The sequence below is a fragment of the Scleropages formosus genome, chromosome 12, assembly GCF_900964775.1.
Source record: "Scleropages formosus chromosome 12, fSclFor1.1, whole genome shotgun sequence".
Lineage (NCBI taxonomy): Eukaryota > Metazoa > Chordata > Actinopteri > Osteoglossiformes > Osteoglossidae > Scleropages > Scleropages formosus.
The window spans coordinates 2,903,139-2,927,068 of record NC_041817.1 but is presented as its reverse complement, the minus strand read 5'-3'; the positions used below and the strand labels follow the sequence as shown (position 1 = coordinate 2,927,068).

General features: G+C 39.4%; 1 protein-coding gene across 1 annotated transcript in view; it reads right to left on the bottom strand.

Annotated features, from left to right (window-relative positions):
• thsd7ba (thrombospondin, type I, domain containing 7Ba) overlaps positions 1-23,930 on the bottom strand; it is a 94,994-nt gene that overhangs the window by 2,000 nt on the left and 69,064 nt on the right. The window contains exons 14-25 of the mRNA XM_029256897.1: positions 22,257-22,505; positions 21,965-22,143; positions 8,988-9,121; positions 8,743-8,896; positions 7,839-7,980; positions 7,412-7,527; positions 7,029-7,146; positions 3,998-4,143; positions 1,919-2,090; positions 1,573-1,746; positions 880-975; positions 79-161 (exon numbers count right to left, since the gene is read on the bottom strand). Of these exons, the coding sequence (XP_029112730.1) occupies positions 79-161; positions 880-975; positions 1,573-1,746; positions 1,919-2,090; positions 3,998-4,143; positions 7,029-7,146; positions 7,412-7,527; positions 7,839-7,980; positions 8,743-8,896; positions 8,988-9,121; positions 21,965-22,143; positions 22,257-22,505 (1,763 nt within the window). The remainder of the gene's footprint in view (positions 1-78; positions 162-879; positions 976-1,572; positions 1,747-1,918; positions 2,091-3,997; positions 4,144-7,028; positions 7,147-7,411; positions 7,528-7,838; positions 7,981-8,742; positions 8,897-8,987; positions 9,122-21,964; positions 22,144-22,256; positions 22,506-23,930) is intronic.

Below are 23,930 nucleotides of genomic sequence, written 5' to 3'. Positions count from 1 at the left end.
ATGATTAATGTTCTCTATCAGTCAGCATGCATTCCATTAGTACGTGAGGACATGCTGCATGCCTTATGAGTACCTTACCTGTGTGCAGTGGGAGAAAGGTTTGGTGCAGGGGGGGTAGCAGTGTCTAATGGTCATTGGCCGGTTCTGTGGAAAGCATCCCCCTACAAGCAGGGAGCAGAGAAGTTGTTATTACCCTTTCCCGGAGATAACCAAATGAAAGTGGTGTCACATTCGATTAATGGATTACGGAGTATATCAGAGTTTCTGATCAGTTGGCAGAATGCTGTAATTTCAGAGAGGAAAATTGCACGTCAAAACATTCAAGAAGAATGCCCCTAACGTGAACCTTTCTATGCAACCAGGGATTACACCTGCTATTTTTAAATTTCCAGAAGACAGTATTTTATGGAGATAGCATCATGCATACATATTATTCACGATGCGTCCATATTCTTGTGATATTTGCTAATTCAGTTGTGATGTAGGAAACGCATATTTTTTCAAAGTGTTTAGTAATTTTTTTGTAAGTGTGTATTAAATTCATATGGATCATCTATTCCCACAGTACTGAAGTTCATACTGAATATGGGAAAAAAGGACCGTTAATAAATATGGAAAATTAACTAACTGCAAACCTAGTTTGAATTTCTTGATTTCAGCAACGATGTTAATAACTGAACAGTGGGTTTCTGTTGTTTTCTGTAACAAAACAGCATGTGTGGAGAATTAATAACATGGCAGCTGAATCTTGATACTTGCAAGACATGGCATTTGGGCAATAACCTGTAATTCTGAAGTTTAAGGATGGGGCAAAATTAATTAAAATCAGCACAGATGCGGAGACGCAGACACACACATGCACGACACCTGCACACACACCGGTGACGTTGACCCCATCCGAGCGATGACACCACACAAGACGTTCGTTATCCTTCCAGCCACTGGTCCTCCATTCGTAGCTGTGGCACTTTCCTTCTGCGGTACAACAGATACATTTAATTCTCTCTCAAGAACTTGATGACTTTTTGACTAATATGACTTCAACTTGTCTGTCACTGTCAAAAATGTGGTATCCACAAATGAAATACATTTTTAAACATATAGCCAAAAACTTTCAAGAAGATATGTCATGTCATCATCTGAACCACTTGTCCCACACGAGGTCGCAGGGAACTGGAGGCTAATCCAGCAACTCAGGGCGCCAGGCTGGAGGGGGAGGGGACACACCCAGGACAGGACGCCAGTTTGTCGCAAGGCACCCCAAGTGGGACTCGAACCCCAGACCCACCAGAGAGTAGGACCCGGCCCAACCCACTGCTCCACTGTGTCCCCGGTTCAAGAAGATATCAAAAAATAAATATTTACTGACTACATTTAACTCTAAATGCAATAAAATATCCAAATAGATGAAAACTTCACATCTTATGTTACATACTACACTGTTACTGTGTAAGTAAGAAAGAGTTAACCGGCTTCACTTCAGGCATGAATGCCGTTGCTGATCTATCAGCCCACTTTTTGACCTCGGTATCCATGACTGTTAAAGTATTCATACTGGGGAGTTTCACAAACCTTTGCAGGGCTGTGTTTCAAAGACCTGTTCTGGGCAGTTATCCTGATTCTCAATGACCTGGACAATCACCGCCCTGGAACGTGACCTTCGGCCTGTGCTCTCGAAGCTCCGCCCATCCAGACAGGTCAGCTGACAGGAGCTCCATGATGACCACTCAGTCAGGTGGCAGTCTCCTTTATTAAAAAGATTGATCCAAAAATAGGAAAAACTGGAGAGCAAACAAAGGTCAACTATAAATGTGTACAGACAGCATCGATGAATTTTAACAGCTTCAGGTAGTACAGTAGGTAAGGGTTTGGACTTATAACCTGAAAGGGGAGCATATACAATGAAAAAGGAGTGTACCGGGGCAGGGCACAGTGCAGGGCAGCTGCAGTTCCTCTCGGCTTGCTCGTCTCAGGTGGTTTTCACAGTATTCATCATCTACCGGTCTGGGGGGTGGGTGCTCCAGTGGGTCCCCCCAGTGAACCACACAGGTGAGGTTTCGCTCTCGAACACCTGCTCCACATTGCGCACCCTGCACAAGTCATGGAGAACTTGGCACTACAGCAAGAGCCAGCAGTGATGAAGTAATTATGGGTGGAATACTCCCAGAATACATACACACCCAGAATATATATATATATATATATATATATATATATATATATATATGCAGTATGTACACACACTATAAAAGCTGTGTTTGCTTAAGCTGTCAAGCTGATAAATGAAGATTTCTGGGAAGATTTCAATGTATTATTCAAGTTAAAACGTAAGTAAAATTGACTCGAGAGTAGGTGGGAGTCAAAAAATGTTTGCTTAACTTTCATTTTTCAAAATATATTTTCAAGGCTTAATGTCAAGTTTTAGTTACACAAAAAAACCTGACATTTTAAATTATAGCATGTTTGATCATTTATGACAGCTGTCATGTAGCCTTCTAAGATGGCTAAAACATCTAACAAACCTTAAGGTTGTTTATATGGAAGACTTGTTTTATTCTAATTCCGAACTCTTGTCCAATATAAGTAATTTATGAAGATCAATTTCAAATTACACACACACACACACACACACACACACACACACATTTTCAGAACCGCTTGTCCCATACGGGGTCACGGGGAACCGGAGCCTACCCGGCAACACAGGGCGTAAGGCCAGAGGAGGAGGGGACACACCCAGGATGGGACGCCAGTCCATCGCAAGGCACCCCAAGCAGGACTCGAACCCCAGACCCACCAGAGAGCAGGACCGTGGTCCAACCCACTGCACCACCGCGCCCCCCATCCTTCAAATTACACTCCAGTGTAAAATATGGTATAGAACAGAAAGAAAACACTGGCTATTCTTTTCAAAGACATCTTTTGATGTGGGATGTTGGGACAATACACTGTTGCAGTCCAGCATAGAGTATTCTTCTAATATATTTGTTCTTATGAGACCCAGCTGAACAAGATGACTGAATGAGTTATAAGGTTATTTCAATTAAGGCTACTGAAAAGAAATTGACTAACAACCTAATCTGTGGAGATGTAAGGCAATGATGTGAAACCAAAATGAAAGTTAATGACGATCTGGGATTAAAACCGTTTTAGATCATTATCATTAGACATCTGGCCACCCTGGAAGTGAGTGATTTGCGACACTAAAACAATCCAGCTGTTATGAATAAAAATATAATAGGCTGTTAATATGTGCCTGCACATTCAAAGTGAAATTTTGAGTGTCTTTCACTAGACCTTTTACTAAGTAACACACACACATTTTCTGAACCGCTTGTCCCATACAGGGTCACGGAGAACCAGAGCCTACCCGGCAACACAGGGCGTAAGGCCGAAGGGGGAGGGGACACACCCAGGACGGGACGCCAGTCCGTCGCAAGGCACCCCAAGCGGGACTTGAACCCCAAACCCACCGGAGAGCAGGACCTGGTCCAACCCACTGCGCCACCGCACCCCCCTTTTACTAAGTAACATTGCATTTCAAAAGACTAGTCTGTTGAACAGTAAGATTGCTGAAATACGTTCTGATATAAACATTGTGATGCATTACATTTTAATTTCATGTGCATTCATTCTGACAATTTTAAACATGTTTAAAATAATTTTACGCAATTAGGAGAAGTTTATACTTGTGTCTGCAAAGAAGGAACTGGAAAAACAGAGTGTGCATGTACTCTTTTGAACTTTGAGGGACATAACAGCTCACTATAATAAACATACAAATGTCTTTATTGCGAACAGCAGAGAACAGAAAACATGTGGTTTCTCTAGTCAAAAAAAAGACCAAGATTTTCATACATATTATCTTGGAAATTTCTGTAGGTCAACATATCCTTTTTAGAGAAATGTATAATTGATGAATCAGTGACCAAAAATGTTGTATATCTAATACGCTAACAAAAGTTAATAAACTGATAAATAACATATGAGATCATACCTGAACACGGCATAGGGACCACGGGCCCAGAATCCATTTGTAGCAAGGCCTTATGGGACAGGGTTTGAACTGGGACAGCTGAGATGGACAGGGCCTGCCTTCCTCATGGGCTTGCTGCATCACACTCCGGGACCGCATCATCTGACCTGCCAAGATGAATCCCAGGGTACAATGTGGAACTAAACCCTGAGCGCTTATCGAAATTGGTCATGAACCTCAGACTGGGCTAGCTGTTCAGTATGTTCCTGTTAATAATATCTTGCTTTTAACTGTGAGAGGGCCCTGTAATGAGCTTCATACTCTGTCATCAGTGCTATGATTCCTGGTGACTGTGAAACTGAAACCCTTTTTACATACAAATGGCTGGTCCAGGTGATCTTTGGAAAAGTTAATTGATCATGTGACAGAGTTATCACTGGTTCTTCTGCATTACAAAATATGCTTACAGGAACATGCTCATTGAGCTACATATACTAGAGCATAGCTTGGACAAAGCAGGGATCCACCAGTCTCCAGTGTTTAATGTAGGCAGAAGCACCCTGTACATGGTTGGTTGATTGATGTCCTGAGAAGCAGTGAGCTCTGCACTCGGAGGAGTCTCTGCAGGCTCCTGCTCTTCAGCATGCATCTTGGGAAATGAGGGCTTCTGCGATGTCAACAAAGCCAAAGCAGCCAATTCATCCTTTGTCTCACGCAGGGAAATCCGCATCTTAGAGCTCCTCTTACTGCTCTGACTCCACTTAAAATCCCCAAAATACAGAACATTTTGATATTATTTAAAATTTTAATTCTGTTTATGTTCAGCCCTCAGATTTCTAATTAAAAAGCCGACTGTGACTCCAGGGGAATTTCCTGCATATTGATAGGAAATTCTGCTGGGGGAGAGGAACAGTCGCAGCCAAATTAAGACTAATGAAGATTGTCCAATGTTTCTAATTAATCAACTGACAAGCTGATAACCTTGGGAGATTTTGGGGGCTTGAAAGACAACAAATGCAGTAAGGTCAAATGCTAAGACCCTTTATGCATTGCAGTATGAAAAAGTTATTGTTTGATTGAAATTTTGTGACTCTAAATACCAGTGTTATAAACCCTGGTGTAATGGTATATAGAGAGAGGGGGGGTGCGGTGGCACAGTGGGTTGGACCACAGTCCTGCTCTCCAGGGGGTCTGGGGTTCGAATCCCGCTTGGGGTGCCTTGCGGCGGACTGGCTTCCCGTCCTGGGTGTGTCCCCTCCCCCTCCGGCCCTACGCCCTGCGTTACCGGGTTAGGCTCCGGTTCCCCGTGACCCCGTATGGGACAAGCGGTTCTGAAAATGTGTGTGTGTGGTGTGAAAATGAAACAAATTTCTGCATAATTATAAGAAGGCAATAAAAGGGCAGTGGAAATAAAAACGGAAACAATCTAAAAGTCATGAAATATAGGAAAAATCCCCATTAGGTCTAAAAACTTAATATGATTAGTTGCGGTTAATATGCAAATTTATACTCAACATCTTGTGATGTGCACATATGAGGACACTGCCTAAAGTCTAGTATGAGGAGTCACTATTGTTGAAACAGGATGTAGAATTTTGTTGATAAAGTTGGTGGAATTTATTAATGTATGTCAAGGAACCACCCCAAAGTGAAATCAACCTGAAAAAACATAAAAAAAAACAAAAACAAAAAAAACCATCCTAAAAAAAAATCCTATGTGTGCACAAACCTTGAAAATGAAGGCAAAAAGAAACCTCTGTGGAAAGGCAAAAACACATAGTATAAGATAAAATAGAACCCTAAAATGAAAGTCTTCGAGTTGTTCTTAATGTTATGATGAATGTTTTCATCAGCTGTCCAGTGTTTTTATCTGCTGTGTAAGTTCTGATTCTGAATATTTTCACCTTTAGACTAATCTGTTTAATTTACCTTTCAAGGTGAAACACAGTTTTGTCCCTGGGATGAAGAGACCCCCAAGGCTATATTAAGAGAATAATTATTTTTCAGTGAAAAATGTGCAATTATAGATGGCATTTTCATATACTAGGGAAATTTTCACCTCTCAACATTAAAAAAAGACTACTGCTAAGTGCCTCATTAAAAACAGTCCCATTGTGTAATAGTCCCTGAACAGTGTCACTTCAGGGCAGAACTGGTAGCTGCTACATATGAATCTGTGAAGTAATTTGAAAATGATGCAATTTTCATGCATTTGTGAAGAAGCAAAATCATGAATAACTATTAACTTCATTTATAAGTTCATTATTTCATGTTGAATAAGTCATCAGAGGGGTATGGGTAAATGCACACACACATTCATTTTTGTCTTCTTAAATTTATTTTTCCACTTATGACACTAAAATGGAGTCCACCTCTTGGCTTAATCACCTGCTACCCAATACACATTCAGTATAAATAATTGAATGTCATGGAACACTCTGGCAGTTCTTCATATGAAATTCTTATACAGTGAGATGGTATAATAAGGAGGTATACTGCTTTTGACTTCTGTACTAAATAGCTCATAACCCTTGACATTTCTTGATTGTGGTCCAATAATGAAATGAGCGCAAGTGATGAGCAGTGGGGGAACATGCTGATGAGCCATTCCTGTGCAATGTACCAAGGAAATTTTCATCTCTCAACACCTTGTTCCAGCAGCTGAAGGGTTTGACAGTTCAGCAGTGTTGCAGAGAGCATGTTCTACCTTGAAGCTCGAAATTGGCAGCTAGGATTTACTGAGCCCAGGGCGAAATTGGTGGCCTGGCCTGAAACATTCATGGTGGCCCTACTTTCACTGAGCCTCTGACAATTCTCAAAAAACTAAGTTACCTTCCACAGCCAGCTCAATCACCACACATCAGCTGATATAGATATCATTTGTGTAGAGGTGCTCATGACAGCAGTCTAGGCTTTCATCTAGCCACAGTGAACTTGTGGAAGAATGGTGCCAGGCTCTGTCAGAAAATTTTCATGCCTTTGCTCTTTCTAATTTTAAACCATGCTGTATTATTAACAATTTCATTCTTTCCTGTAGCTTGCGATTAGATACCTTGAGTGCCGCAAGTATGTGAGCACTGATTCCACGGCGACCAGTCTGAGAGTAAGCAGTTCACAGGACAGTCCACCACGCAGAGAACATCCAACTTCCATGTCTTCGCCAAGCCCAGCTGTAAAAGAAAGGCAAGCACAATAAATTAATTAATCCTTCCAGTCAACATCAAGTCAATTTCTAAACGAAAGATTCTTCATCAAAAAAGCAAAATGTGTTTTTCATATGACAGTTGACTTTAAGGTTGTAAACGACAGCCATTACCGGCTGTTTAGCTAAAATGTCTATCTCCAATAATGCATGTTTCAGGACACCGGCATTGAAGTTCTTCAGAAGTTTGTGACATGTGAGGCTTTGGTTAGACATAATGGCAAGGAGGGTACCTCCTCACAAAAGCTGGCCTCCACCACCTTCCCGTCGCTGCGCACGCAGTCCAGCAGTCTTGTCCTCCTACCCAGTCCGCAGACAGCATTCTCACTTAGCATGCAAGTGCTCCAGTCTGCCATGAATTCACACAGCCGCACTGTGTTACAGTATGTTTGCTGTTTACTGCTTGTAGAACATAACAATGACACAACTAAACAACAATATAAATAGAAACCCTCCAAATGTTTATCACAGGTTATTTCATTTGTACTACTGATGAGTAATTGTAAGTAAGTACAATGTTTTACCGTCAGCCTTTCACACCTAGGACACTGTAGTCGTAAAGTAGGTAAAGTACTTGCTGGATGAGTACTGCTGATGACAACTGATGATGAGTATTGGTGCACAGGTACAGTAGGAGATCATGGACTCAGCTCTGCACACCTGAGAGATTGTAGTGGTAGGTAAAGCAGTTGCTGTTGAGGACGCAGCTCTCCATCTGGTTGTCCTCAGGACAGCTCTTCTCAGTCTGAGAAAGACGCAGTGTCTGCCTCAGCCTTCTCCTCACTGTGTTCTGGTCGCACGGCTGCAGGGGTTCATACGGTTACCTCGACATACAGTACAGCTCAGGGATGGAAACACAGGGAAGGAGGAAACCTTTGACGCTCCATAGCCATGTCTTTTAGTTGAGACAGTGTAGTTCTAGCAAGAACCTGTTTTGGCTTAGTCATTTATAGTAATTTCTCATTAATGTCTTACTGGACAGACACATGAGAGGAGCAACAGCTAGTAATAACAAATGTAGTGTTTCATATTAAAAAGACAGTGCTTTTATTTTAACATTAAACAGATATATTTATGCATGTAATAACAGTAAATATAGCTAGCAACCAATTTCATGATGAAAATTAAAAGCAAATATTTCAAAGCTAACTATTCAGATTGCCTAGTTGGCTAGACAGGCAATATGCATAAATAACTTCTTTATGTTTTCCTCTGAATGAATTGCATGGGGTAATAACTTCAACCAGTAAGCAGATCTTTTTTCTTGGCAACAAACTTCCACCAGAGAGATTAAAAGCTATATGCAGTGAAACTGCATGCCCATAACGGGGATCCTTTCACTTCCTTCAGAGAATTTTATTTTTGTTTGCAGTATCAGAGGATTCTTTAAGCAGAGCAATCATTCTTTTACAGGGTCGAGGAAGCATTTCACTCTGACTTCAGGTAAAATTACAAAAGTTCATGTCTACTTATCTAGGCTACAACAGCATTGTAACACTTCTTGTTCCATCATGACTTCGCGAACTCCTAATGAACTCTCTACAAGGAAGAAGTTGCTTCTTACTAGAGGACAGGTGCTCCACTGACCCCACGGTGACATCACACATTCGTCTGCACAGGGCAGGAAGCAGGTCTGGGCCACGAAGGGCATTTCATCTGGGTCGCAAAGACTGTCGTCCACACTCTGACCTTGCCCATCAATGTCCCTTCTCACGCACCTGCCATTTCAATGGGGGCAAGGTCAGAGTTAGCCCGGTGTCTCATGGACACAAAAAGTCGACTTAGAAAGGAGAGGAGACGATGACTTGCCTGATTTTACGGGTCTGCACGCCCTCCCCGCAGGCAGGCATCTCGTCCACGGTGTTGATGGTGCACACTGACCAAGGTTCCATCACCCAAACGTACTGACCACACTCACTGTGACAAGGCACTGCCTCATAAACCTAGGGACACACAAAGGAAAGTACAAGGGCTGATGCAGGTCGATGCTAGGACAGGACGGACATACCTGTGGTGATGGCAGAGATGAGATACAGTTTAGCACCTTGTACATCCAATTCACAATGAGTTCATGAGACATATCTTTATCGTCATATGCATTTGAGATGGTAGCAGCATAGTGTTAAAAATACATGCATATATACTGAGAATTTAACTGTACACACTACTCAATACAACATAAATGGTCCAGTAATACATTTCTTTCCCATTTATTATTGAAAAACCTTATTTCTGGACTTCACTCCGAAATATGAAGGTCCTTGCCTTATCAAAGGTCAAGATATAAATTTTAAAAAATTCATTTTCCAGTTGGTATATTTATTTTCATTATATTTTCTTGACAACGATTTTGTGAAAATTCTCTATTTGTAGTGGAGTGAACATGACCAGAATTGACATTGCCAGCTCATAGGTGTCAGTAAAACACATCCAAACAGAATAAGTATGTGGGATGAATCAAAGTTAAGTTTACTTCCACAGCATTTACCGCTCTTGTCTGGTGTTTGTGAGACATGGTAATCAATAAGAACAAGAAAACGTTATGTGAGTTTATGGGATATATCAGTCACATTCAGTTGTGAATAGGAGTTAGTAGAGGCATACTTATTTTCATTAATTTAATTAGTTTTCATTTTAATATTGCTTATCGTTAATAAAAAAAAAAGGTTTTTTAAGGCACAGCGTGTAGCACTGCTGCCTCACAGCACCTGGGCTATTTAGGGGTATGTTTGAATCCAGCTCTGTCTGTGTCGAGTTTGCATGTTCTCTCCATGTTTATGTGGGTTTCCTCTGGGTGCTCTGGTTTCCTCCAACAGTCCAAATACATGCAGTTCAGAAGAACTGACAACACAAAATTTTCTGTGCTGTGTGAATGGGTGAGTGGCACTGTGTGTATAACTGCCCTGTGATGGACTGGCATCCTATCCAGGGTGTACCCCCCTGCCTTGTGCGCAGTGATTATGGAATAGGCTCCCTACCGCTGTCACCCTGACCAGGACAAGTGGTTAACAAAAGTAGTGGGTGAGGTTTTAAAAATTATACTTTAGTTACAATTACTTTTTACGATACATAACTCACAAATAAATTACCATGTTTTTCAGCTTTTACTGCTTATGAATTAGTGGTAAAAGTGACTTTAGGATAATGAACAAATCAGTCCTTCTGTCCCATTTGTGTCAGTAAGCTGAGGAGCCAGTGTACTGCCACTAAAAATAATGATTTTAACTGTAATAATGTGGTGTTATAAAACAAAACATAGCAAAGCCAGAAAACACAAGTTTTTTTATTCATATTATAAAAAGATTTAAAAAATTATGAATATTCTTAACAACAAAAAAGGCCCAGTTACAAATGTGAGGAACAATAAGTTGGGCCTGATCCAACTTAAAGCTGTGTATATTAACACCCACACAGTGACACCACATACTAATGTCACAGACAACTTGTATCTTGTCTTTACGCATCATTTGTCTCTGCAGCTATTTATAATGGACACACTTGTGTATCTTCTTCTACCGACTCACCAAGAAATAGATGCTCATTTTACTGAAAATATGATTATTTGATTTATTTGTCTGAATAGAAGCCACTATTTATATTAGACAGTAAATTGTTATTACTAAATTACAGGAAAAAAACATGTGATGACAAAATAACCTAGAATTTGGTAATTTGTTCTACAAAAGCCAACAAAAACAATTTTAGCACCATCAGAAGCAGTAAACTGCAGGTTAAACAAAGCCACCAGCCCTCTATTGTTATGCTTTTTTTTTAAATTATCAAGGAGCAAAATGAATTTTATAAACTATACATGCCAAGAAGTGTCTTCATTACCCAGAAATGACGGAAAGCAGTCAAGAAAAAAAAATCTTGAGATGAACTTCATGTTGCTTGCCACATGGAACAAGCAATAGTCGAGTACCGGCTTGGCACTACCCTCAGAGACAAATTACTCCCTCTACTTTCAGGAGCAAAATATATTTATATACTCCCTCTCCTCCCTCTTGTTTTTGCTTAGTTTTGATTCAGATATGTTTTCAGTATAGTACATTAATAACTATGAAGGTTGGCTCCTCATAGATTGGTAAAAGAGCAGTACTTTCTGTTCACAAAGTAACAAACAGTCCCTGATACTCCATCCCTGATGGAGATGGAGCTTCTGGAAAAGTATTCCACATCTACTTCCTTATAGCTGAGGATGCTGAGATCGGCTGAGCTCCTATTACTATTAATTAAAGGTGGGAACCGGGAGTAAGGTTAACTAAGTAAACGCATCTGACCTGGCATGCAACCTCTTGCTTGATGAGAGCAGAGCACACAGACAGAATGAGCAGCACTGACCTGAGCCTTTGTGGACGTCCGCATTAGCAGTGCGTGACGAGCAGCAGGGAAGAAAAAATGATAATATCCATTAGTTTGTTCAGTCTTTGTCTTCTGCTTTTGGTCTATGCTTTGTCACCTTGCAAAAACAACTTGAACTATATTCAATAATAACTATATTATTCATATATGACTTTAATAACTGAGTCATATATACAACAGGCCCAGGTTTATGAAATTATAAACACATCTGTCCTGTTTGCTGACACTGAACTATGTTCTACCTGTGTCGTCAGCAGTTACAAAGAAATTGTGTCCTCGTATAAATAACTACTTTCACATTGTATCTGTGATGTTGGCCAAGAGATAGCAGCAGGAAGCAGTGTTAAAAATCTGGACTTGTGGAATAGTCTGCAGGTTCATGTCTCCACAAGGACTCTTTTATTGCACCTTTGAACAAGGTACTTAATCTGAATTGCTCTTGTAGAATATCCCGCTGTTCAAAAAGCTATATAAATCATCTAATAAGCAGCAAAAAATACACACACACACACATCTTCAGAACCGCTTGTCCCATATGGGGTCACGGGGAACCGGAGCCTACGCGGCAACACAGGGCGGAAGGCCGGAGGGGGAGGGGACACACCCAGGACGGGACGCCAGTCCGTCGCAAGGCACCCCAAGCGGGACTCGAACCCCAGACCCACCGGACAGCAGGACTGTGGTCCAACCCACTGCGCCACTGCACCCCCTCAGCAAAAAATAATCAAATAAAAATAAGATATACAGAAGTAGCTCACAGGCCAAGAGCTTTCCAGCAATCCTGGAGGACCACAATGTCTTTAACTTGGATTTCAGTGGATACAGAAAACTGAGGACTTCCTTGGAGCCTCACAGCTGGGCCTTTTCTCTATAAATCTAGTTAACTGTCACAGTCTGACTCCATCTTCAAACAGATTGGGCCATTATTGCTGTCAAAGTCCTGTATGCGATACAAAACGACATAGCGGAACAACATATGGAGATGTATGTCTCTTTCATGATGGGCCCTAATATACTTGTAAGATGTTGCTGGATGTCGGCAGTGCTACGGCAGATGTGGAGTAAAAAAAAAAAAGAGTGTTCTGTCGCTTTGTCACTTCTGCTAGCCAAGCAGACTTAATGTGTCTTGAGACAGAATTGGCTTTACTACTGAAAAGTCATGACACGTTACAGAATTACATAGCTGTCAATTTGCTGTTGGATCATGTCAAGTAAAGAAAATATCTTGTATTTCAGTAACAGTGATATTTTCAATTGCAAATCACATTACTTCTATATAATTTTCACATAATCTTTTTACATGACAGCATAAATTGAAAATAGTCTATTATACATCATGTTTATAAGAAAGATAAATTACATATACATTATTATACCGATGTGAACAGAAAAGTATCAAACTAATCTTCAAGTTATTTTATTAAAGTTAACTAAACTTGAACAACAATGTCAAGATAATAAACCAAGAAATGCCAGATACATATTCTACATTTACTGCTTTATACAATACGTTACAGGAAATATCATAGTACTCAGGGTACTTTTGACTCATGTAAATAACCAGTTTTTCCTCTTTTACATTAAAGTAAACATTCTTTCTTCTTCATTTAAAAACAGTACAAACTCTGAAAGGGAGTGAATTGTTGGATTTTAGAACACTAATAATTTCTGCAGTGCAGATGGTTTTTTTTTTTTCTGGGGAATACAATACATTCTGGGGCTGTCTGATGTCATCTGAAAATGAGGCATTCCAGAATGCTTAATTCTTCTTAATTTGGTATTCTAATCAGTTGGCATGACCACAGCTAACCTCTAACAGAACTGAATGGTCTGTGCCATCTGGAATAGAGGAAATTCATTCAATGAAACTAGATTGCCTCTAGAACCCTGTGTGCATCTTTTTTTTGATTGCTTCTGGGTTTGAAATTCAAAAGTGTCAGCTGCTCCTGGACAAATCTGGACAACAGGATAAGATCATTCACATGCGTACCCATTCTGAAGATGAATATCACCAACATATATGAATATTGTGACATAGTAAAAACTGCATCAGAAGTAGTGACCATCAGTTCCAATGTTTCTCTTATATTCCTGCTTAATTTCCATCTCCCAGCAATCTCTGCTCATCTTAATCTTATGGAAGTCTGCATATGACTAGCAGGCTTTCACATATTGCATACAAAAAATATTTAAGTATAGATAGTCATATACATATTTTAACAGACACACACACACTTTCAGAACCGCTTGTCCCATACGGGGTCACGGGGAACCGGAGCCTACCCGGCAACTCGGGACGTAAGGCTAGAGGGGGAGGGGACACACCCAGGACGGGACGCCAGTCCGTCGCAAGGCACCCCAAGCGGGACTCGAACCCCAGACCCACCGGAGAGCAGGACTGTGGTCCAATCCACTGCGCCACCGCACCCACCGCCATATTTTAACAATTCATATTTTTTATTTTTGTATCAATTTGATACAGTCAATTATAAGGCTTGATTTTGTTTGAAGTAATCCACTCTTCTTTATGCAAGACCTGAACCATGCTGCCCTCAGAAATGAGTGCTAGATGATTGAGTGCATCTTTGTGAACTGTAATACTGTAGATGTCTCCCTGTAATTGTGCTGCCTTATTGTATCAATTACAGAGTTTTTCATTTCAGTTACGAAAATGCCACTATTTTGAAGATTGTTATATTTATGGCCACTTCTGAAGGGAACTCATTCCATGAAAACAGTTAGTTTTGAAAATTGATGGTTTAATGTGTTTGGATCTTGGAAGTGGTAGAGAGCTGTACACATCTGTAGGGTCGAAGAACTCATTGTATAATTTATAGCTGTTTTGGACTGGATGTTCATTTATGGTTATTTTTGTTTGTTTTTATGATAGAAAGAAGAAGCATTCAGTTTAGGATAAAGATTTTTTTTCACTTGTGGAGCACTATAAATAAACATATTGCACTTTCATGGAAAACTGCTGTGGTTAAGGTGTTATCTGCCCGAGATGAACTCTGATATCTCATGAATTCTACTGGTGACACATGTAATTTAAAATCTGCAGTGTGTAACATAACAAGCCGACAGGCAGTAACCAGTTGCACTAACTGTAGTTACCAGACAGGTATTTCTCAAAGGAAAACAAAGGAAAACAGACCTTTGACATGTGGGATTTTCAGTTTTGCAGTTGCAGAATCTAAACTGATCAGGCCTAAGCCTTCATATAAGAAAGGCTCAATTTTTGGAAATTCCTTGTTCCAAGCAAATATAACATGTACCGGAAAATTTGCATAACAAGCTGTCAGTTCTTACTTGCCTTATGAAAAGAGATGGTTTAATTTAAAAAAAGTCACATTATTAATCAAATTTAATAATAATAATAATAATAATAATAATAATAATAATAATGTAGTGCATTCTCAAAGCAATTTACAATACCTACCAGCATTTAATTCAGGATTATCAATTCACCCAAAAGACTTTTTTGGACTGTGGGAGGAAACCAGAACACCAAGAAGAAACCCTCTTGAAAACAGGGAAAACATGAAAACTCCCCAAAGACAGCCAGATCTGAACACACAGACTAGGAGCCGTGAAGAATTTGCTGTGCGACCATGCGACCCAAGAACAAGCACTTAAAATAAGATACAAAAGAAAACAGTAACATGAATTATGACTGGGAAAGGGGAAAAGGCAATAGAAAAAGAAGCAAATGTGAAAATGTGTTTTGTACCAGCAATGTGGTAGGAACTTCACATATCTTGTAAAATAGGTATACCTTTAAATTAATGGTAATGTAGAGTTCTTTTATGAAAAATCTCAACTAGCAAATCTTCTGGAAAGAATTAAGCCTTTACTTTATTTATTTTCAATGACCAGTTATAATCTACTGTGTTCCAGATCCTTAAATAGCACATCTAAGACCTGTATGCTTAATTTGGAATGTTTACATGCATAAAACTGTCCTTCAAAGTTATTTCCTTAACACATGTCATATTAACATTTAAAATATTTCCTCCTATATTTCCAGATGGCACAGTTATTTTAATGCAGGAATTTCTAGTAGGATGATAATCCCCAAAAGAACAAAGACTTCTAAGTATTAACCTTGCTGGGGAAATTCTGAGATACTCTTATCTACTCAAGCAGCAAATCCACATCTTCAAGCACTGGCATACTAATCCCACAGATATATACAGTATAATGAAAATGCTGTTATAGTAGGCTGTTGGAAGCATTTAAACCAATTTATGGTGGTTAAGGTTTTTTCAAATGTGCCTGAAAGTAATGTTCCTTGATTGCAGACATGACTAATTACTGATGAAAACTTAAATAAGGTTTCAGCAATGAGCCGCAAATTACCCATCATCAAACTTATGGGTGAATGTATGAAGGCCCTAGCATGAATCAGATGGTGATTATTAAATTTAAACAATCTTTATTCCAAAACTGAACATCAATTCCACCAACCTTATAAGCATCCTCGTAACCATTCTTTAAATGTAGACAGAGGAACTATGGAAGAAAATGATCAGTTGTACCAATCAATTTTTTTTTTTTTTTTTTTTTAACCATGGAAATATGTTAGCACATTGTGGGAAAATGAAGATTGAAAATATATTATTTAGCTGGCATAAATAAGAGAAGACACTGTTGTTTTTCTTTGGTCACAGTGATTACCTGTTTATAATCCATTAGTATTAAAGTACTCTCCACAACTCTGACAGGAATGATTCATGTCATCATCAGTACTCTGCTCTTGGGACTGATGTAATTAAGCATAATACTTTCAGGATTGTACAAAATGCTGCAGCTTCAGTTTACATGATGCAGATGCTGTTCAAAATACTTGTTTGGTGCCTTTTTGTTTGTTTTCTGTTCGTATAAAGCAGTGTATCAGAAAAAAAAAGTTTTTGCTTGATTAATCCTAATTTATCATCATGGGAGAAACAGCAACATGCACGAGAATCACTATATTACAATACCATCCTCTTCAACATAACAAGGCATTTACATCAAGGAAACACCTGCTGATGCTGGACTTGACAGCAGATCAAAGATTATCAAGCCTGAATACGTTGCTATGATGTATATTTAAACATTAAAGAAACATTTATGGTGGTGTTCATAATCTTAAAAAAACCTAAACCTTTTTTTCAGTTAGAAAGTTAATAGGATTGCAATGTTACAGACATATCACGGGTTCTAATTGTTTCTGTCATAGCTGAGAACCCCAAAAATAGTGCCAAGTGGTGACCCATAGCATAGTGTATATACAGTATACAGATAAGCATATAACCCTGAAATATAAAACTGATCCTTATAGAAGAACAGTCACCCAGTCAAAACAATGCTTTACCACAACAGAAAACACTTTATGGTAAAGAACTTAACACTTTAAAGAAGGTAAACGCTTTAAATAACCTATGAACCATTTTATGGTAAAGGAACCTGAGCCTAGCAGCTATATTTCTTAAATTTTTGCACATTAAACATAAAGCAATGTTGCAATGATTCCATCTGACTTAAGAACTTTGATTAACCTGATTGTTACACCGTTTACACAACTTGAACTCTCCAGCTGGCACCTTTTCCTCACTTAAAGTATTGGATTCCTGATGGGAGTCCTGACTACTGCATGGACGATATTGACTGGGTGACTGGGTCCCAACAAAACCTTTACAGGCCTGGTAAAGGTTATGCAGACTGGATGAAAGGTGGACCAGCCTTCAGTCCAGCCTATTTAAAAGGCCTTGTTTCTGGTCATGTGGCAGGTAGCTGCTACCAACCAGGAGTGCACTCCACATAGTGAAAGACCGCTGAGATAGAGGCACAAAAATGGATAAAAGTAGTAGTAAAAGGTATTATAAGGTCATCTCTACTTTGCGTGTAAGTTGATGTGTGATGAAAATGGCCACAATTCATTGTTCACAGTGTTCATCTGCAGGTGGTCCTTGATTTACGATGGCTTAACTTACGATTTTTTTCCACTTTACGATAGTGAGCTAGTGATAGACATTCAGTAGAAATCATACTTCGAATTTTGTTTTTTTCTCGGGCAAGCGATATGCGGTGTGATACTCTCTTGCGATGCTGGGCAACAGCAACGATCCGTATCTCCTAGTCTGCCATGCAGAGGCGCGTATTAGGTGTATTAAATGCATTTTCGACTTACGATATTTTCGACTTATGACGAGTTTCGCGGAACGTGACCCCATCGTAAATTGGGACCCACCTGTATATCTAAGGTCTTAAACTTCAACAAACCACCACAAGAATTTGGATAATCCCGATAACCACTGCAGTAGCCCAGGTACTGCTTCCATCAATTAAATGTTTAAAGGACCTTTAATTTCTACAATTCAATTTTGAAATGCATGTAATTACAAAACTCCAGCTATTCTTTGTCATGATTGTCTCGAGTGCCAATTCTCAATAAAGCCCTGGCACATCTAGTCAAGACTGTATAGTACGTAGGCAAAAACTGGCAAGGAACCCTTTAATTTTCAAATTTCATTTGAAAAAAATACAGCCACATTTCATTGGAATCCACTTATTACAGAAAAACAGTGCATGGCTAGATTTTAGAGTATATTAAAGTATTATTATATTTAGTATAATTAAGTATAAGTATTACTATATTAGCTATATTAGAGTCTTAGGTGTTCACAGCAGCCAGTGGACAAGCGATTTGACTTGTAGCACCTTCCCTTCATACAGTGAAAACTTATCATCCAGCAGCACATTCCAATTGGAGAAGTGCATGTGAAACATGGTCCGCTCATCTGGGACGGAGAGCAAGACAGGAAGAAGCGTATAATGTTCTGACAGGACAGATGCAGCACGTAAATCTAATTTGTGTTCCAATTTCATATCTCATCATAACGGCCAGCTGTGAAAATGGGGACGAGAAATATGTGCAGGGAATGGGGTAAGGAAGGAGTGGTTTTTAACACCAGGACTCTGTCCTCGGGGCCTCACAGCAATGTCACACAGGGGAGAGAGTGCAACCACGGACCAGTCGTGCTAACAATATCTTAGAAAGCTTGCTTAACATTCGTTTTAAATTTTTCATTTTCCCTCCACATCCCTGCCCAGAAAATCATATCAAAAACAAAGGAAGCAATTATGCTACCATTAAGTCAATTTATATAATTTGATGAGAATTCTGTTTGGTGTTTGCGTATAATGAGTGAAGAGGTTAGAATACAAAGGAATTAGATGCACATGCAGATAATTTGTAACACTTCATTCCAAACCTCAACAGAAAAAGCACTAATACCACAAGGTTTTACTTGATACATCATCACTGCAACCTACAGGTCTTGTCCACATGATTGTATTCTATGACATGTTTTTTTTAATCATTTTATATCTGATTTACTATTTCCTTCCTTAATTTACACACCTGAATTAAAACTAAAAGAAGAAGCATTTCTGATGATTTGAGTGGAACAGGTTAAAAGATACAGCTAGTGTGTAGGCTTTGGGTAAATGTTGTATGCATAAATGTATGACCTCTGTCCACTTACCTCTGTCCCATCAACACCTTCACTTTATGGCCTTACTGCTAAGAAAAAGCAATTTGTTTCTGGAGCAGACCAATGACATTGTGGATCTCTGTGTAGGGTCATATGTTCTGCAAATATGCACTTTGTTCCATTTTTCCTACCAGTGACGCAGGACAAGTGCATCAACATTGGAATAAAAATAAAGCCATTTACAGAGTGTTACAAATAAGAGTTTGTCTCCCTTGTTAAACATCATAAAATGCATTAACAATTGCAAATGGCCAACAGACTATTTTGGAGGCAGGTTATTAGAGACCAGTTAAACAAGGGACATATAAAGCCTGTCAGTGGGCACTTACCCATCTGTACATAAATCTCCCAACACAGTGAAATTTTTTCCCAAAAATATGCTTAATCTGCATGTTGACCTCCATTAGATACCATGTCCTTTAGAGACTATTTAGGCACACATAGTGTTTTCAAAGTGAAATCTGTCTTTAATTTCCCTCTTTAAACAATGGACCTCCAGGAATACACAAATGGAAATTTTTCAAAAGAATCAAAAAAAATTCTTCATCATGTAGACCAAATATTAGAAAAAATATATAGGCATTCCAATGAATTTGGTTTTGCTATGTTACTGGAGATAGGAAGAGGCATTACACAAATATACACCGTAAAATTACACAAATACACCTATTTTACAACGGTAAAACATGACTTGGAGAAGCATTGGTTTAATTTGAATTTTTGTCACGATCATATAACTACTGGAAAAAAGCATAACATATAACCACCACTAATGCAAGTTTAACCATTTTTTAAACAATTTCTAGCTCTACAAGTCGTATTTCAGTGTTTCCCTTATGATTCACTTTGCTTTTCTTTAAAGACCATGAATTTTCAATTTAATATTTATAGTCTTTGCTTCAGGTTTTTACAACATTTCTTTAATAATGAGACGTACATCGCTTTGGAGAAAAGCATCTGCTAAATGAATAAATATAAATGTAAATGTAAATAACTGGCTACCTATCGTTTGCTGTACACAAATTTCTCTTGATTTCCTCACCTCAGTTAAAGAATATTTAATATGTCTTATGAGCAGATTGTGAGTGATGTTAAATGCATATTGAATAAAAAGAGAAATAAGCATCTGGGAGATTTCAGAAAATTAGCTTAAAGCAGAATTTTTTTGGTGTGTGCATTGCTGTGATTGCATTACATTGAAAGGAAATTGAAAGAAAAGAATCACTGCAATATTGCATATATGTGTCTGTGTGTATGGTGGCAGAGGAGATAAGGAAAATGAGAAGAAACAGAGGAAAGCAGTAAACATGTGCATTCAGAGCACAATTATGCCAGAGACAGAAGAAGATCAAAGGATTGTTCCAGATCATCTTTCAACAAATCTTGCCCCCTGCCCCTAAACACCTACAGTCACACAACCCTAAAATGTCAAGAAGAGAAACCAGAACAAAGCCCTTTATACTATCAGATGTTGAAGTGAAATGCATCAGCCTTCAAGCAACCAAAAACTGAGTACATAAACACAAACTGAATCAATCACATGCCAAAATCAGCATCCGATCACTGAAGCTGCCTTCAACAAACACGCATTGAGGACAAAAGCAGAACATGCTGGTGCACAGTGCACCTCTTGGTAAAGTGCAGACTTCATGGTGACAGTTGGGTGGCTGAGCACGCTCAAGACGGTGCATGAAGGTGAAACACACCATTATTTAATTTCTGGATGCCTGCGTTCCAAAAATAAAACCTCTGGCGACAATCCTCTGCCTTACAGAGCCTGGACAAAAGGTCTCTGTGGAGATGAGTACAGGTGTGCAACACAGCGAGAGGGACCGGGAGGGACACACGGCCTCCTGCTGTAGCACTCTGTTCTCTTTCATGGCTCAAAACAGGGCTTTAGCTTTTCTCTAACAAAGTAGTTTTTTTAAATAAGTTCAAACATATTAAACCATGTGACTAATGATTGTAGATAAGTTTTTGGTTTATAAGCAATGTCTTTCTCCAGTTTCATTTTCTGTCAACAATCTTTTGCTGTGATGCAGTTGTTTCAAATATGCTTTATGTAAAATTGTAAATCCAGCAGTTGAAATTTAACCCGTCAATACTGTAAGACATCTTTAACTGACTTTACTGAATTAATTCTATTTTTTGTTCAGTTTTTTCAGTTTTTAATTTAGTAACTCAGTGTTTTTTTCATTCAGTTCAATTAAGTGATTGGCTTCCCAGCATGCAAGATGGCGACATGGTAGTGTACAGCGGCCACTTCTGTTCACAAATATGGTGCATATTATGAGTAGTTGTCTTGTGAATTTATTGTCCTGTGTATCTACTGTTCTGTTCTGAATATTTACTGTCCTGCACTCATCTCACACTGCTGTGTATTTGCACTTTATGTAGTCTTGCATACTGTTCTGTGTTGCACCATGGTCCCTGGAGAAACGACATCTTGTTCCACTGTATACAAGCTATACAGAGCAATGACAATAAAAATCCACTTGACTTGACTTGACTTAAGTACTCTATATAAGAGAGTAAGCATAACCTTGCTTGTATAAATTGGTACGTTATTAACTGTATAAAACTAATGTTGTGAGTTGCCTTGATCAAAGGCAAATTAAGAACGAATACAGAATAAGAACACTTTTACTTTTATTAAGCTACAGCAAACACATCTCAAAAAGAGTCTCTAGTGGTTCTGAGGATAAACTATTATATTATTATAGCTACATCACAAAACATAACAAACAGTTATTACCATACTGTATGTAGCACTGCTAACCTGTTGCAATAAAAAATACAAAGCAAACCCTCTCTTCAACACAGCACAATTGAGTGTGTTGTTCTCACATTTGTGGGCATGGAACTGCCACTTGCATTCCAACTCACCTGATTCTTCAGGTCCAGCTTTGGGCAGGTCCGACCGCCATTGAAGGGCTTCTCTCGCAGCCACTTGGATCTGACTTTCAACCCGCTACCACAGGAGGTGCTGCAGGCTGACCAGGCGGACCAATCGCTCAGCTTGCAGTCCATGGGGCAGGGGATATGACAAACCTCCACCACATAGCCTGGAAGGACACAGCATCATTAGAGAGAAACCAAATTTGGATCACTCTGAATGTCTCAATATCACAAATCATTTTTTTCTCTACAGCTGCATGGCCCACAGAGCCGCCGGTACCTGTGCTGCTGCAGGGGGTAGGCTCAACAAGGTGGCCGTCCTGGCCCACACAAGCCACAGCTCTGTAGCGCAGACCCTGACCGCAGTCCCTGGCATCACGATGTGCTCTCCAGCCGTTGCTCCCTGGGAGGATGCAGGACGACCAGTTTCCGTAGGGCTGGGACAGGAACTCGGCACAGCCGCAGCGTTCTGTTTCGACCAGTGGGTACAGATCTGACTGCTGGCACTTTTCTCGCTTCTTGCTTCGGCCTATGACATGTTTTTGTGAACAGAGGCAAAAGTCATGCAGTCAGAAAAGTGTGGACTACATTACAGAATACTGAGTTATCCAAAAGAAATTCACGATTGTGAATGTTCATTGTCATCAGTTCATCATTTATTCATGCCAATCATACACTCATTCACTTGCATATACTAGACACACTATGGGGAGTTTAGAGTTACCAGTTGAAATATTCACACATACTTCTAATAGAACGTGCAGAAAAATTTCCATATGTCTGAATGTCAAAACATTTGAATCATTATATTTTAAAAGCCAAAAAAAAAAAAAAAAAATCTAGCTCAGGGGTCATGTTACACTCATAACGATAAGGATCATTATACAATATTAGAATATGGTATTTGTATTTCTTGTATTGTGAATAAGGATATGGTTAAGAAAACTTCCGAAAATTCACCTTTTAAAATTAAGTGTTTCAGATAGAGCTATACTGATTTAAGAGATAACACTTTGTTAACATAACTACTTAATAAAATTAGGTATCACACAACAATGCTTGAGAAATCGAAGTCCTGCAACCCACTGACATCCTCATATTCTTGCAATCCTCCTTCTGGAAGGACATATGTTTGCAGAACTTGGCTGCAGGCACCATTAAGGGTTCATGCTTCATCTGAGAGAGGCTCTATGACTACGACTGTAGCACATTTTGAGCTAAAAGTCAAAGTGTAGCTCTAAGTAATTGGCTGGATCTAAGGTAGTAACTGGCAGACTATTAATGACATGCAGGAATATCATTACTGTAGACTTTTTCAGATGCACTTTTGCTTGAAGTCAAATTTCATAATAAGTCTTTGATGTATAATGTATATTAATGTGAGTTCCTACACCTAATCTTACCCCTCTAACTCTGGAGAGTGGTTCAGTGTAATTGCAGAATTAAAGGCACATCCAGAAACAGCTTCTAAGACTGGAGAAAACTGGACATTTTATAATTTTGTAATCAGGATCCAGCATCGCAGCGTAGGCATGAGTGTGGGCAGCATCAGGTTCAGGCCAGATGGTGAAAAGTGGACTCCGTTTGAGAAGAGCGCACGTGCCTTCGAATCCCGGTGCCCTCTGAGGCATCGAGGCACTACACATACTCCTGTTTGGTTCCTTCCGTGGGAGTTGTGAGATCTCCCACAGAGATTCGATGAGCTGCCATCTGTTCATGTTGTTTGGCAGCCGGCAGTCTGATTGCAAACACTTTTAGTAGTGCAAAGTCATGGTCACTGTGCAGCAGCGTGGTGGCAATCTGTCCCACCGCCTCCAACAGTAAAGGCCTCGCACCTCGTCTTGCACCTTCTTAACTTCTCAGTTCCATTTCCAGCATCGATGATCCCTTCACTTACTGTTATGTAGCACTCGCCAAGTCCCTTACACATTCCTTGATCTTCTGTTTTTAAATG